At 40.1% G+C, this 12,122-nt stretch overlaps 3 protein-coding genes across 4 annotated transcripts; 1 reads left to right on the top strand and 2 right to left on the bottom strand.

Annotated features, from left to right (window-relative positions):
• Nucleotides 1-803: 803 nt before the first annotated feature.
• On the bottom strand, nt 804-3,480 carry tmem167b (transmembrane protein 167B). Its single transcript, XM_019880575.1, has 3 exons — nt 3,357-3,480; nt 2,624-2,755; nt 804-1,708 (listed from the first exon to the last, which is right to left on the bottom strand). The coding sequence occupies exons 1-3, from the start codon at nt 3,364-3,366 to the stop codon at nt 1,626-1,628; spliced, it is 225 nt and encodes a 74-aa protein (XP_019736134.1). The 5' UTR covers nt 3,367-3,480; the 3' UTR covers nt 804-1,625.
• Nucleotides 3,481-3,592: 112 nt separating this feature from the next.
• LOC109522224 (axonemal dynein light intermediate polypeptide 1-like) lies at nt 3,593-6,629 on the top strand. Of its 2 annotated transcripts, none has more exons than XM_019880571.1 (6): nt 3,593-4,030; nt 4,732-4,871; nt 4,935-5,104; nt 5,174-5,232; nt 6,004-6,168; nt 6,244-6,629. In XM_019880571.1, exons 1-6 carry the CDS (start codon nt 3,950-3,952, stop codon nt 6,277-6,279), a joined length of 651 nt encoding a protein of 216 aa, XP_019736130.1. In that variant the 5' UTR covers nt 3,593-3,949; the 3' UTR covers nt 6,280-6,629. The 2 variants fall into 2 exon arrangements, with proteins under 2 accessions (XP_019736130.1, XP_019736129.1); XM_019880570.1 differs by having other exon boundaries at nt 5,174-5,352.
• A 1,020-nt stretch (nt 6,630-7,649) lies between these two features.
• On the bottom strand, nt 7,650-12,097 carry b3galt6 (UDP-Gal:betaGal beta 1,3-galactosyltransferase polypeptide 6). Its single transcript, XM_019880569.1, has 2 exons — nt 11,219-12,097; nt 7,650-10,394 (listed from the first exon to the last, which is right to left on the bottom strand). The coding sequence occupies exon 2, from the start codon at nt 10,382-10,384 to the stop codon at nt 9,365-9,367; it is 1,020 nt and encodes a 339-aa protein (XP_019736128.1). The 5' UTR covers nt 10,385-10,394; nt 11,219-12,097; the 3' UTR covers nt 7,650-9,364.
• Between the last annotated feature and the right edge of the window lie 25 nt (nt 12,098-12,122).

Genomic DNA, 12,122 nt, shown 5'->3' with positions numbered 1-12,122 from the left:
AAGATATATATTTTTAAAATGTAGTGCTTTTGAATTTGTGTACTAATAGTTCCGATGTACTGCTTGACTTCAGTTTCTAATACAGTATTAGGTTTCGTATTAATGTATTGGCACATTTAACCAACATTATAAGATTAATCAGAAAATGCATATTTGTTCACAGATGAATAGTGGTTGAATCCAAACAATATACAAAACAAAGGGAAAGATGTCCTCCATAAAAACAAATTTTGAAATTTGAAAATTATTTCCAGAACTTAACAGAAACCTTTAAGCGGGATGTCAAACTCATGTTTTGGTATCCCTCAGATGGGCGTTATAACTGTGAAAACATATAATTATCATTATACACAACAAACGGATGGACAACTCATTTTAAAATCATAAATCAGAGATAGTTATTCAAGTGACTCTAAAAAGCGGTTTGTCATTTACAATATTTGTCATTTATGAAAGTTAAATGAAAATAGTAACATGTGCAAGGAATTGCACTCAATTCTATTCAACACACATTGCAAAGTTAACAAACTTACAGTAGTTTGCAATGCTCCAATAAAACATTTGATGTCGCCCAAGGCAACTAAAAGAAATTTTCACTATTAAAAGTGGTCATCTATGCAAAATACCCACAAAGGCTTGAATAATTTTGAGTACTGGTAAAGAGTCACATAAAATCAACATCTGTGATTACATAGCAGATGGATGCTGTTTTCCTAATTGTGGTAGACTGAAACAATCAATCTGCTTGATGTCACACTCACTGAAAAAAATGTTACAAAAAAGACAAGAGTGGGAACCTGAAGCAATTGTTTTTTTTTTAATAAAAACAACATACAAGTTGTGTTGCTAACATTTTACTCAAGATTCCATCGTACTCTCTCCCCAATCATTTCTTTCAATAACATGAAATGGTCATAACTACTGTCCTTATTTTGCATTATAGGCATATATTGAGGCAGATTGAATATACAGGTTGGTCCGATTGGTACAAACATCCATTTGTAACAGTAATTAGACTGATTTAAAAAAATAACATTATTCGGTGTACAATTAAGATCGGCTGAGTAGTGTGGAGCAAGAACCTGTTTCAAATCCATCTCGTTTGTTGGGAATACGGTGACAGAATGTTACACAATTGTGTCAAAATACATCATATATTATTTCTTTATCCAGTCACTGAAGAAGCATGACAGAGGTAACCGGAGGAAAATACAAATGTATCATTTTTAGTTTGAAACTAGTCACCCAAACTAAATTCATCTTGCAGAGGCCAACAATACAATGACTCATTGCCATACCTCCAGGATAAATAACGATGTGGATGAATAAGACAAAAACAGCATGAGTTGAAAACAAGAGTGACACCACAGGGCCCACCCACTTCTCGTCTCCGCAATAAAACTATGGGTGGATTCAGGATGACCTCATCTGTTTTGGGGAGCCGTTATCTCCCCAAGTCACCAGAAGGGGGCAGCGCAGACTCATCTTTCAAAGCAAGTCCATGACCTGAGGTGACGTCATGGGTCACATGGTCCATTAGTTGTCCCGCAAGGACTAGGCATGACCTCACCGAGTTCAGCACACGCTTGTGCCAATTCGAAGCTTCCCAATCTAGTCCGGTTTCATCATTTCAGGAAGATCAAATAGAAAGCCATGACCACACAGCAGATTGCCACAGAAATATGGAGCCGTGTCCCAATGACTGCAGCTACAAAGAAAGAATCAAAGGATGACATTTACTGAATAGTAACACAAGGTTAATAAGGACTGTAGGCTCTGAACTAGCATGTTATTATATAATGGTGGTAATATGAGCTAACAGTTATATATCACTGTTTTTCACTAAGATTATTTACCTTAAAATATATAATAGTCTTAGATAATGATGAACATTGGGAATTAACAATTGCATATACTGTGTATTTATTACACAGGAACTTACACAATGTTAAAACTGTATGAGCCTGCCTAAAACCTGCATGGAAAAAAAAAAAGACAATGCTAACCAAATGCTAATTCAAACTAATTGTAATACAAATATATACAATACAATATGCTCACAATAGTTACAAGGCTCTGAATGCTAAATTCAAGTTTCAAATTTTGTCAACTCAAGCATGTCTTATGTATGTCATTCCTGCTTGAGGCTCCAGGCCATTCTGTGTTTCTACTCAGGCCTATCTCCATTTCAGGGCTCATTCATTCTTTCTTTCTTTCTTTCCTTCCACTGCGAGAACAAGCAGACACACGCTCTGGTTGTGGTTTTATTTATGGATCCACCACCATTTTGTTTAATGCAAACACCTGCTACACTTTGAACAAGGCATCGGTCAAATCAGCCATGTTGTTTAACTTGAAGTCTGGACGAAGAGAGGGGTGAGCATCATCTGCATAGATGTTCTGACTGCAAGCGAATGGAAGCACAGTTCATTAACCGGACCGCAATATGTGTTTGAAAAACCTTGTTTGTAGACCATTTATTTTTGAACAGGTTTGTTTGCAAATTGATGTTCCCCAGGACTGAAAGAAGCTAATGTTTGAAAGAAAAATTAAGACAAAATTACAATAAAGCAATCCCTATTTATTTGCACCATTTGTGATTTCCAGTGGAAGACACACCAACCTTTGTAAAAGACTCCCCACACTCCTTTCTTCTCCGACAGCAGCCAGCTGTTGAGGCGAGGAACCTTTTTGAAGTATGCACACGTGCAAATGAAGAGCAGCCCAAACACCAGGATGCCATCGAAAGAATACACTGTGCACCAAGGGTACAAAAGGGGCACAACACTTTTTTTAGAGCAAAAATCTGTGTTGACGTTGATGACAAAGCAAAACTACATTACAGATTTTCGGGGTCGTCAATGCTCATGTAACCGTTTGATTTGTGATTGTATGAGTGCTACTGAGCAAATCATTATAGTTCAAACTTTTTCAAATGAACTGACAATACAAAAGTTGATGACATGATAACGACAGTGTTTGGCACAGGTTTAAAAATGTTGCATTCTGCGCATATATACAGTACAACAGCATCACTATTTTGGGTTCCGTTGGAAAAAAAAAAACACCACGGAGTAAATCTTCAAGTCCGCTGGTCGCAGATAGTTACCGGAATTCAATGTAACCTTGTGCAAGAAAAAAGTATTTCACTATGAATGGTCGGATGTGATTCAAATGACAACTTGTAACCATTCTATACTGACAAATTAGTAGAGCAGCCTCATCTTGGGTAACTAAAGCAAAAGCTCCGGGGCCACGTCTACAGCTAACTTGACGTTAGCTGTCGTCAACCAAGGTAACAACCGTATTCTGCCGCTGACATTTATTCAACTCGCATTTTATTCAATAATACTTACCATTTGTCATATTCGCTGTGGCCTTTTGTCGACGTTACGTTACAGTTAACTTAAGTCCATCAAACCGCCATCCTGTGTTCGGGAATGGGAAGCTAGCGAAAACGACTTCGCAGTCACTGGATTGACGCTTCCGGATTCAAACCTCCGTTTACTTCTTTGCTTGGCGTCCATAGCGCACGACTGCCATCTGGTGGAATTTAGGATTCGCAACATTGTATAACAGACATGCACGCAAAATAATCGATTTTAATCACTGTGCTACCACAATGTGAGTAGACTTTTTCCCAACTCCACATGACCCACCTTAAACGTTATATTCATATGCCGTTGAAAATATTCCCTTATCACGTCTCTTTTTTAACACGCCGTCAATGACAAGCGGTGATGTCACTGCTGGTGACGTATCGCAAGTGGCAAGATTACAAATAGTAAACAATCTTTGTAACTCAGTTCCAGGTAATGCAATGCTTTAAAAGTGGCGCAAGTGACGCTCAAAATTGAGTTGTTTTGGTAAAAAAAAATGAGAGATGGGACCGAGTCTTTGGGAATTTCTTATGAAAATATAGAATTTAAATATTTTTTGCGAGCTCACAATGAATGCACCGGCCGAATCTCTACTCAGATATGATCGTCCAGTTTTAGTTCCCAAAAGTGCAGATAAAAAATCAGCAAAGGTGAGTAATACCAGTTAGATTTTATAACATTATTATTGTTTATTTATTTGTAAGGACAGATTTTTATATAGATACACAAAATACTCTGTTCATGTGTTATAAGACATTATAGCCACATTTAAAAATATAGTGCAATGGTTTTCTTGTTCCCATTTAGGAGCAATATAACCTATGCCCAAAAATAAAGCAGCATTAACGCATGATTTCTGAAGTTTGCCTTTGCTAGTATTACATTAATGTCTTATTGTTATTGTTGAGGGGTGGGGGGTTGTCGATAGTAAGTTAATAGCCAATTGCAAAGCGAATGCCCCCTACATTGAGGAGGTACAAGACAAAGAGCGAAACTACACCAGTCACCTGTCAAAATCACTGCAACGCCGTCCAAAATGTGATGTCATGGTGTACTATTGGCAACAATATCCTGCTGACTAATTGACAGACAACTTCAGTCTGCTTGTAAAATTTTGAACATTCATAATGCAAAGCATACTGTAGAGCTATTATCTTGCAAGTGGTACGCTTGGCTTAGCTCCAGCCATTCTGTAATCTGGCCGAGCAAGATTTTGGTCCCTCACAACTGCACAACTTTTTCTGACTCGAAACTAGTTCATGATTCGGCACAAAAATATGGTGCACGTTTGGCCCGGGCCTGGCTCAAATTTGTTGAAGTGAATTTTAAATACAAAGATTTCTTGTTTCAGGGACGTCCTACAAAAGTCCTGAAGTCAAAACCTCAGCAGCCTTCGGACTCTTTGCTACGTCCTCGTAAATCCATAACAGCCACGCTTGAAGACATCAAGCAGAAAAATGAGGACATTCTCAATCTCATGTTTCCACCCAGGTATCCAAATTGGTCTTTGTCAGTGTCACCAAACTGTTATTTATTGACGTCTCGCCCTGCCAGGAAATGGGAGGAGGCAAACAAAGAGTGGATTCAGAGAGTGTGCAGTGAACCATCCACTCGAGTGGATGTGGTGAATCTGGAGGAAGAATTGGACAAGAAGCTACTGCACACCCGTGCCATGGAGACTGGAATCTGCCCTCTGAGAAGGCAGTTATACACCGAGTGCTTTGGTAAGGACTCGATGTGTACACTTCACTTTGTTGTGTTCCAGTTTTATATCTACATTTGTCATTCGTTAGATGAACTGATCAGACAGGTGGTCCTCATTTGTGTCGAGAGGGGCCTCCTGTTGCTGCGTGTAAGAGACGAGATCCAAATGACCATTGCTGCTTATCAGGCGTTCTATGAGAGCAGTATGGTTTTTGGCATGAGGAAAGCCCTGCATGATGAACAGGACAAGGTGGCCCTGAAGGACAAAGTAAGAATGGAGAACTACAAAACACAGACAGCTCAGCATATTCAGATTTCAGATTAAATTTCAGGATGAACCTAACCTGTAGCCTTCACTGGTGGATCGAATTTCACCATCTCGAAAGTTTTGGATTCATGTGCCCAACGCTTCAATATTACACAAATTTTGCAAAGCTTCTATAGCAAGGAGCTAAATACACAATGTTTGATCCAATGGAGTCTTTGTCATCATGCTATTCAAATTTCGACATCATAAGACTAAGATGACACGTAGTAGTTTAGCAAGGCTTCAAAGCAATGTTCTCAGAGGGAAGTAGCCACTGAGCTTCGAGTGTCACAGAAAGTCATCAGAAGGTTGCAATAGAGAGACAGAGACTGGAGGAGTTACAGAAAGGCATAGAAGTGGACATCCTGAGAAATTTATTGATTGGATCAAACACCTGTTGTGAATTTTGCTGCTCAGTTCCCTGTTAAAGAAAAGAACGTTTTGTAAAATAACTGAAATATTGAACAGCATTTTAGGTTAATCATGAAATTTTACCCGAAAGCCCAGCATCCCAACCTTTTTGTGAGTAGTGGATGTACTGTAAGCTATCAAAGTTTCATCAACACATTTGGGGTACTTCTATTGCTGCTTAGTCTCTTTTTACTTGTATAGATTTCAGATTTGGAGAATTTAGTAGAGGAGCTGATGGAGCAACTGCAACAACAAAAAAAGAAATGTGTGGATGTGAAAAAAATGGCAACAGAAAAACAGCAAGCGCAGGAAAAGAAGCACACAGAGGAGATTCAGACCCTGAGGAAAAACAACCAGCAGCTCAAGGTCTTGCATCACAATAATACAGCAAGCATTGTAACTATGTCTTATTTTCTCATTCTTACATGTCCTTCTGTTTAGGTCCAACTGGAGGGGGTCTTCACGGCAAAGAAGTAAATTCACTTGCATGGATTGAAATGTCTCACCGCTGAACATCACAAAATGTGTTCTTTTTTTTCGACACCTGTTTTGAGGATGTTACACTTGTGAAGTCAGCTCTGAAGATGAAAAGGTCAAAGTTGTAAACATAAGATGACCGCTGCTTGACTGAGTTCAACACAGCTGTCAAATTTTACAGGTGTTGCAGTATAGGAGATTTGCATTAGCATTTATCATGGACCTCGATCATGCAGTTTCCCTTTTAAAGGTCCCATAACCTCAAAACCCACATTTTCCACTGTTTTATCCATAACCGGTCAAAATGACCGTGTCATGCTTTAAGTTGTACATCGATGTAATTCGTCGTTTGCATGTTTGAGGATGTTACACTTGTGAAGTCAGCTCTGAAGTTGAAAAGGTCAAAGTTGTAAACATAAGATGGCCGCTGCTTGACTGAGTTCAACACAGCTGTCAAATTTTACAGGTGTTGCAGTATAGGAGATTTGCATTAGCATTTATCATGGACCTCGATCATGCGGTTTGCCTTTTAAAGGTCCCATAACCTCAAAACCCACATTTTCCACTGTTTTATCCATAACTGGTCAAAATGACCGTGTCATGATTTAAGTTGTACATCGATGTAATTTGTCATTTGCATCCAATAGCCTTTAAAAGGAAAAGGCCTGCAAAAAACAAGCAGAATTGATTTTGGTGCCATTGTGACGTCAATTTGTCACTTCCCATTCATGTTCCTGTCCACTTTGTGGTTGCAAGACACACCTGCTCAACTCAGGAAAAATGGCTGTACAAGCAGAATTGATTTTGGTGCCATCGTGACGTCGATTTGTCACTTCCCACACCTGCTCAACTCAGGAAAAATGGCTGATGGTGAGAAATCACCTGCATCTGAACCAGAATTGTGCTGTGTTCAGGCACATTTTGTTGAGGATGGCGTTCACACACGTTCCAAATACATTTACAGGATTTAAGTAACATAGCCACTCATACACAATTGTCCGACTTACTCCAATGGCTCACTGGGGTGCTGTGTGGTCACACGGTGTCCCCGTGGATGTAGACACAGGAAAGGAAAACTTTCTTGCCTCCAGGAGAACCCAGGCTGTTGGGCTGTGCACCGTGTGCAGATGGCTTTACTTTACCAGTTTTAAGCTAGGGCACTTTGATATGGTACTCCGCACAGCATGACATAGAAATGCTTGGATACTGAAAAATGTCAGTCTAGCAGTCTATCGTTTTTATTACTGCAAGGTAACCTTCACTGTCCTCAATGTTACCTATACTGTATAAATAAAATGCATTTTAGTTGTTAATACAAACGAAGGATTGTTGTTGCAAGCTGGAAATGTATAAACCACCCAGACAATGAATACATGCGACAGAATAACATCATTTTAATAACATATCAGGGAGGATGATGTACAATTAAAAAAAACAAAAACACAAAACCAGTTCAAAATAGTACTAAAAACATATCATCATCATCCACTCTATTGTCACAGTTGTTAGATGTTTTGGAACATGTGTTGCATGATCACAGAGTAATGTAAACTTAGAAAACATCAGACGAGATGAAAAATCACCAAAAAAAAAAAAACAGGACCTGCTGGCATTGGTCCCCATGACAATTTCTAACATTGAGTCTGTAGTCAGCAACGATACTGCACAGTGCTGTAGAAACGTGTTGACTTAGTCTGTCCGTTGTCATCACACCCAATGCACATGCGACTGACCTCATGAAGAACCAAGAAGGCCTACTGAACAAAACACATTCAACCATTTTGTCTTTCACACGCTGTACCACTCAATTTGCAGGAAACCTTGTGGACCTCTAATCATAATTTTAGAAATACAAATTCATTGTGCTTCCTCATATGCCGGCATAACAACCAGTGTGCTTACTGCATAATAAATTAACAATAAATACAAATATTAAAAAAAAAAAAAAAAAAAAAAATCACATAATGGAATGTATGAATCTCCAGGCTGAAAGACCCTCAAACAAATTTTAAAGTGTGTACAAATGTTAGGAAGAGGTTCAACGGAAGGAAATGTAGAACACAATGGACTGTATTGACATAGGTTGAGGAAGGCTTCTACTGAAGGCAGAAATTTTCGAATGCAAGCTTAGCATTGCTAGTGCTGCTGCAAGCTGGATAGTTCTCTGCGAATTTGACAACCGTGCTCATTAGTGAAACTCTTACTCACTAGTTTTAATAATGCAAACTCCCCCTTTAAGGTCCACGTACTAGTATGATCTGTCCTCACTTGTAGGACAACTTTGCCATACTAGATGCAGGACTACGTTACTACTGAGGCAAAACTGTGCCATCTCTTTGACATCGGGCACTACTCGTACCAATACGGGGCGGCATCGCTCAGTGGCATAATGGTCATCACACAACCTAGATGTTGTGGGTTCGATCGCCGCCCCCTGTAACCAAGTCGAAGTGTCGTTGGGCAAGATATTGAACCCAGTTGCTGCTGATGCTGCTCTTGTCATCAGTAGGGTAGTGAGGAGTCAGTGTAAAGTGCTTTGAGAACCGTGTAGGTGGAAAAACACGATACAAGCGAAAGCCCATTTCATAGAGAAGTGCTTGACATTGGTTAGTAGAATATTAGAATGTCACTAGTCGTACCAATAGCAGACAATTGTCAGTTTTGCCTTATTAGTTAACATGTATGCTGAAGTTGGCCTACTAATGAAAAAAAAAAAGTGTACTGGGACAAGGCTCTCAACTTGGATATCATCCATCCTGGATATTTTCTGCTTATCCTTACAAGGATCTCGGAGCGCTTAATTTGTAGAAAAGGAGAAATGCCTTAAAAAAAAAAAAGCATCGCTTATTAATATATAATACTGTGTGCTTTCATCATGATACCTCACAAAATTGTACAAGCTTGTAATACCTTTCTTCCATTTCCCCAAATGTTCTCAATTTTTATCCCACTCAAATCGAATCCAATCATTTGGTGATTTATGAGGAGAACACAAAGCTACAATGGGGCTTGTAGTGTAAACACAATGAGAAAAGACTTGAATAGGGACTGGATGTCGACTTCAGCTGAGTGACAGGGAGATAAATTAAGGAATGCCCTCCTTCCTTTGGCAGCACTGCGAGGGGGGCACACCCCAGTCGTACACATATGAGAGTCGCAGCTTGACTTCCTCCTTACAGAGCCTGCCGTCACGCTGCAGCATCTGATGCTTCTCCAGCATATCCTCCAGACTTTGCTTATGTGTCACCAAATATTTATTGTTGCAACCGCGCGATTTATATTCCGTGTCAAAGCGCGGGTCGTGCGTCCGACGAACATCCACCGGAGCCAGCCATGCGCCCAAAGACACGTCCTCACTCTGCCATATCTTCAAGTAGCCGGCGTTAAGATGCACAAATCGTACCAGGTCGGACGACAGGATGTAGCCACCGCCTAGTGCGTAGGGCAGGTAGTAGTCGCAGAGTTCCCAAGAGCTTTCCCGCCACTTCCCAGCTGTCTTGACTCGCCCTCGGCCTGAGAAGAAACCCCAGTACAAGCGAGTGGGCTCCTTCCCGCGCAGCTCCTCTTTAAGAAGGTCCAAGCGAGCGAATGTGTCATCATCTGCTTTGAGGACAAATTTGAAGTCCACATTGTGGTCCAGCCAGGAGTACATGTGCAGTAGCTTCATGGTCAAGTTCTCATAAGAATCTTTCAAGTCAGGCAGTAGGAGTAGATCCTTGTGCCGACCTTGCTCTACGTTGAGGTTCTGAAGGTCTTCGTTGGAAAGCCCCAGAGTTCCTACAACAAACATGGCCAGAACATCTGAGTCCCGCTTGGACAGCCATGTGCTCCGGATGATACTCCTGCGCTCTGTGTACTTGGGCCCTGTTGTGATGAGGACTACGAGGAATGCTGACATGTCTTTGGAAAGGGCAGATCGGTCATGCTGCTCTGGACGGGGATGTAAAGCGCTTGCACGCGGGGCAAAGCCCGGTGGATCAGCATGACCTTGCTTCAGGGTTTCTGAGGTACATTTGGCCAAGAAGACAAGGACCACAGCAAAAGTGGACACAGTGCACAGGAACAGCGCAGTCTTGTGGCGACACACTAGGCGAACCAAATTCATGGTGCTGAGCCTGTCATAAAGGTGAAAAAAAACATTTATGTAGTCATGTAATCAAAACATACAGTCCGGTATAAATATTTGGACATTGACACAATTTTCAGCATTCCAGTTCTGTACAAATCCATAATGGATTTGAAATAAAACAATCAAGATGTGCTTTAAATGCAGACTCTGAGTTTTACATCTACGTAAATCAGGAACTACATTGAGGTACGTTGAGGAGCTTCATGTCTTGTTTTGCTGTCATCTTGTGGAATCTATAGGCAATGATAAACCTTCTTGGAGGAGGCGTCAAGTACTGGCAATTTTTGCAATCCACGGAACTGCTTTGTCCCTTTTTTTACATACATCATGGCTAATTAAATGGTAAAATAATGAATTGGGTGAAGAAAAAAAAACAATTTAAAAGTGACCAGTACCATTAAGAGGTAGCATTTCTTAAAGAGCTGCAGAAACACCACTAAACACCATCCTCATAAAGCCTGCTCTGCATATTAAATCAGTGATGACTGATGATTCATGATTGATATTAAATGCACTCCATTGCCATATAATGAAATACAGTCATTCAATATCAGAGGCAATACATTTGTTCTATCAGTATTGCAAAAGAAAATTGCGTAAATGCCTTAACTTTCTCGGATTATGGTTTAGATGGCTGGGCAAGGATGATGTTACATTTACTTTAGTAACTAGCCTCTCAGCTTGTTAACGAAGAGACGTCGTCTGTGTACTGTATAGTATTTATCTTTGTTTACGTGTTTGTTATTTCCAGCGATAGCTCTATGAATGTATTTAGTTCATGATGCTAGATTTGTTGGTTCTTGTATTTACCTGAGTACTAAGGTGGCCAGTTCGTGAATAGTCGAGCCACAGCAGGCCGTGCAGCTTTGCTAACGTTGACGTTGGCTACCGAGTCCAGACGCCCTGCTCAAAAAGTCTCCACAAAAAGCAAAAGCACTCATGGTGCGTAAATTGGGCGACGACAAAACGAAACACAAATAGAATGGTTTAAACCCGAAGGGCCAGCACTGGGCCAAACGTCATATTTTGATTTTCCTCTACGCAATGAGGAAGGTGGTGATGTAGAGGAAACCGGAAACTTAGCCCCATAAAGAGAAAAATAAAATTGAACGCAAATATGACATGTTTTAGTATCATGCTTTATCGCCTAGATTTGTGTATAGTTACAAGGTCACGTTCCCGTCTTAAAAAATGAAAGCGAGAGGAGGCAGATTCAACACGATACATCCGTGATTGTATAATAAAAGACCAACTACGCATTTTACCCATAGACGTACGTCAACAATGCCGTCATATTGGATGTGGAAAATGGAATTATCTCATCACTGCCATTCATTTGCTTGGGAATGCTGCAACCGTTTTACCCTCAAAATTAGATCTTATGTGATTAAGACTGAACAACTGACTTTTTAATTGTATTTGGCCTCTATAACATCATATTGTAAATAAAATTTGCTTACTAAGTCGTTCCTATTTAACTAAACCGCGGTACTACTCTGTTTGTTGTTAGCTGTTTTGCTAAATTGTCTCCCACTATGTCGGTTTCCCAAAAATAAATCATAAAGCTTTGAGGAAGCAATGCAAAACACAAATACGCTGTCAGAAGGGAATACTTTTATGCTTGTCCAGCTACAGTTATTGCCATTGTTAGCAGTTAAATGGATATAAATCATGGAATATGAAAAAAAGGTTTATCGGAATCAGTTAAATGTAA

Source organism: Hippocampus comes, unplaced genomic scaffold (assembly GCF_001891065.2).
Source record: "Hippocampus comes isolate QL1 unplaced genomic scaffold, H_comes_QL1_v1.1 scaffold68, whole genome shotgun sequence".
In the NCBI taxonomy this organism is placed as follows: Eukaryota; Metazoa; Chordata; class Actinopteri; order Syngnathiformes; family Syngnathidae; genus Hippocampus; species Hippocampus comes.
Note: the sequence above shows the minus strand (reverse complement) of the source record. Positions and strands in the feature narration are given on the sequence as shown.

What these genes read in the sequence shown, in the direction of transcription:
- LOC109522224 (XM_019880570.1), top strand. Translation starts at nt 3,950, where the DNA reads ATGAATGCACCGGCCGAATCTCTACTCAGATATGATCGTCCAGTTTTA. An exon ending in AGGTGGCCCTGAAGGACAAA is followed by an intron (nt 5,353 to 6,003) that starts GTAAGAATGGAG and finishes TTACTTGTATAG; the next exon opens with ATTTCAGATTTGGAGAATTT. An exon ending in AAAACAACCAGCAGCTCAAG is followed by an intron (nt 6,169 to 6,243) that starts GTCTTGCATCAC and finishes CCTTCTGTTTAG; the next exon opens with GTCCAACTGGAGGGGGTCTT.
- tmem167b (XM_019880575.1), bottom strand. An exon ending in GTGGGGAGTCTTTTACAAAG is followed by an intron (nt 1,709 to 2,623) that starts GTTGGTGTGTCT and finishes CTTTCTTTGTAG; the next exon opens with CTGCAGTCATTGGGACACGG.
- b3galt6 (XM_019880569.1), bottom strand. Translation starts at nt 10,384, where the DNA reads ATGAATTTGGTTCGCCTAGTGTGTCGCCACAAGACTGCGCTGTTCCTG.